Genomic DNA, 3,082 nt, shown 5'->3' on the forward strand with positions numbered 1-3,082 from the left:
GGGGTAATTCAAACACACCTGACTGCTGTACATGGAATGGTGTCTCCTGCAGCAGTCAGTCGGGTCATGTAATCGGGCTTAATCTTAGTGGGGCTTCATATGAAGGGAGTTGAACAGTCATTGGTTTAAGTAAAGAGAGTGATAACTGATTGCAAACTACACCACAAAATGGTATTTACTAGTAAGCAGTCAAGTCAACACACGCTAATGCTCCCTTGAATTTTCAACAAAAAAAGAAATCATGTCTACTACTACTAGTACCAGTAAGCCAGCAAAGGTTGCAAACTACACCACCATTTATTTGCCTATTATTATCTAATCATCTTTTTCGACAATGAATTGGCATCATCAAATCATCAAAACAACCCCTGCCCATCTCTTTCTACTTTCTTTGCTTGTCCTATCATTCTGTGCCACTTTTAATGTCGGCACAACCGTTGTTGCTCGTCGTAAAAATGTTACTTGTATTGACCAAGAAAGAGATGCTTTGCTCAAATTCAAACATGACATTCAATCTGATGAATGTGGGTTGCTGGATTCATGGGTAACTCCAAACACACCAGACTGCTGCACATGGAAGGGTGTCTCCTGCAGCAATCAGTCGGGTCATGTAACCGGGCTTAATCTCAGTGGGGCTCCATATCAAGAGGGTTATTGCTTGTATAGTCAAGTTATAAGTCCTTCACTTGGTGAGCTCAAGCATCTTAAATACTTAGATCTTAGCTCAAACGGTTTCTACGGCATGGATATACCAAGTTGTATTGGCTCCCTTGTTAACTTAGTTTACCTCAACCTCTCCGAATCTGGCTTCAGTGGGAATATACCCCATCAACTGGGAAATCTTACCAGTCTAACCTCTCTTGATCTCAGTTATAATTACAGGCTTTCTACCAAGAGTTTAAATTGGCTTTCACGGCTAACTTTGTTAAGAGACATTAATCTACTTGATACCGATCTTAGCAAGGCTCAAGATTGGTTTAGTATCATTGGCAGTCTCCCTTTGTTAGAGGTCCTCAAAATGGACGGCTGTCAACTTTCTATGCCACCCTCATCATCATCATCATCATCATCATCATCATCAATTCTTCACTCTGCTAATCTACGCGTTATTAGCCTTTCCGGAAACAATTTTAGTAGTTCCTCAATTTTTCAGTGGTTGTTCAACACTAGTAATTACTCATCACTGGAACATCTTGATCTGTCGTTTAATTATGTTCAAGGGCCTATTCCTGATGCAATTTGGAACTTGAGAAAACTTACATACCTTCGTCTTTCTCAGAACTCACTCTCAAGTACGATTCCTGATGCAATAGGGAACTTAGAATTTCTTACACACCTTGATCTCGGGGGGAACTCAATCTCAAATAAAATTCCTGATGCAATTGGAAATTTAAAATTTCTTGAATACCTCGATCTCTCTGGGAACTCACTCTCAAGTAAAATCCCTGATGCAATTGGAAATTTAAAATTCCTAGAGCATCTCGATCTCTCTCAGAACTCACTCTCAAGTATTCCTGATGCAATTGGAAACTTAAAATTCCTAGAGCATCTCGATCTCTCTCAGAACTCACTCTCAAGTACTATTCCTGGTGCAATTGGAAATCTCCAGGTTCTTATACACTTGGATCTCTCAAACAATTCACTGTCAGGTATGTGCATCATCATGAAATAAAGTTTATTTATCTATTGATAAACTTTTGTTCTTTTTTATTTTTTTGTGTTATGTGTGACCATCATAATCTGCAATTTCAGTAATGAAAATGTTTATCATTGGACGAAGGACATATTTATTATAGAGACAATCACTTGTAATTTCTCTCAGGTCCCATTCCAAGTTTCTTAGGAGGAGAATCTTCGCTTTCATATCTCAATCTCTCTAATAATCAACTTGAGGGTACCATTCCCACTTCAATGGCAAACCTCAAGTACCTCGAATACCTTGATTTGTCAAGCAACAACTTGAGCGGAGATATCCCCTGTATTGGAAGTACGGAGTTTCTGGCCTACGTTAATCTCTCTTACAATAATTTATCAGGCTCAATGCCAAAATACTATATGTCAAATTTTTGGTTTGATCCTATTGAGGCTTTTCAAGGTAATCCTAATCTTCGTACGGATGAGTTCAATGGTAGTTGCGAAGAAGCCGGCAGTTTATCAAATGAACAAGTTGGAGGAGACGATGAACATGACAAAGATAAAATCTATCCTGGATTGTACGTGAGCATTGGGATTGGAATCTATACCGGATTTTGGATATTTTGCGGCACGTTGACTCTGAAAAATTCGTGGAGACATGCCTATTTCCGGTTCCTTGATCACATTATAGACAAGATTTATGTAACTGTTGTTGTATACTTAGCCAGATTTCGGAGGAATTCTCAAGTTTAATATGTACTCGACCGTTTGCAACATATTGCATTGTTGAAGTCATAATAACATTCAAGAGTCGTGATGTACCTCATATTGTTAACTTATTAGATGTTCAGTCAATATCAATGTAGCTTGTTGGTTTTATTGTATTGTTCCTAAATCCTATAGTGGCATCAATAGGTAAACTACTTAGTAATTGTAACAGAATTCAGGATTTCATATTGAAATCGGAAATTCTATACACAAATTGGGGCAAATTGAAGGAGAAATTCTCGAACAAATTGTATTGATTAAAGAGGAAAATTGAGAGAGAATTACAGGGAGCTTGTAGAAGAGGAAGGAAATGATTTACAATCAATGAATGAATTTTCACAAAGAATACAGCTTCCTATTTATAGTAAAGAGTAGTAACAACTTTATTATTTCTAATAACCACTTGTAACTAACTTCTCAACAACTTGCTGACGTGTCTTGAATTAGTTAGCTGGTTTGTTGCAATACATTCCTCTTCAAATGAAGCTTGTCCTCAAGCTTAAGATATCGGAAATGCAGAGAATCTCTTCATGAAATCAGCTGACAACTCCCATGTAGCATCCTCAGCATTGCCATTAGACCATTGTACTAGAAAATACACAGCAGCAGCATTGCCTTTCTTCACCATTTTTCTCTCCAAAATAGCTACAGGCTCTGCCCTTAGTTGCAGATTGTCATC

General features: G+C 37.9%; 1 protein-coding gene across 1 annotated transcript; it reads left to right on the forward strand.

Moving 5' to 3' along the window:
- The first annotated feature begins 253 nt into the window (after nucleotides 1–253).
- LOC141622286 (uncharacterized) lies at nucleotides 254–2,453 on the forward strand. The gene is made up of 2 exons (XM_074438333.1): nucleotides 254–1,649; nucleotides 1,823–2,453. The coding sequence occupies exons 1-2, from the start codon at nucleotides 335–337 to the stop codon at nucleotides 2,386–2,388; spliced, it is 1,881 nt and encodes a 626-aa protein (XP_074294434.1). The 5' UTR covers nucleotides 254–334; the 3' UTR covers nucleotides 2,389–2,453.
- Nucleotides 2,454–3,082: the final 629 nt, after the last annotated feature.

The sequence above is a fragment of the Silene latifolia genome, chromosome X (assembly GCF_048544455.1).
Source record: "Silene latifolia isolate original U9 population chromosome X, ASM4854445v1, whole genome shotgun sequence".
Taxonomy (NCBI): domain Eukaryota; kingdom Viridiplantae; phylum Streptophyta; class Magnoliopsida; order Caryophyllales; family Caryophyllaceae; genus Silene; species Silene latifolia.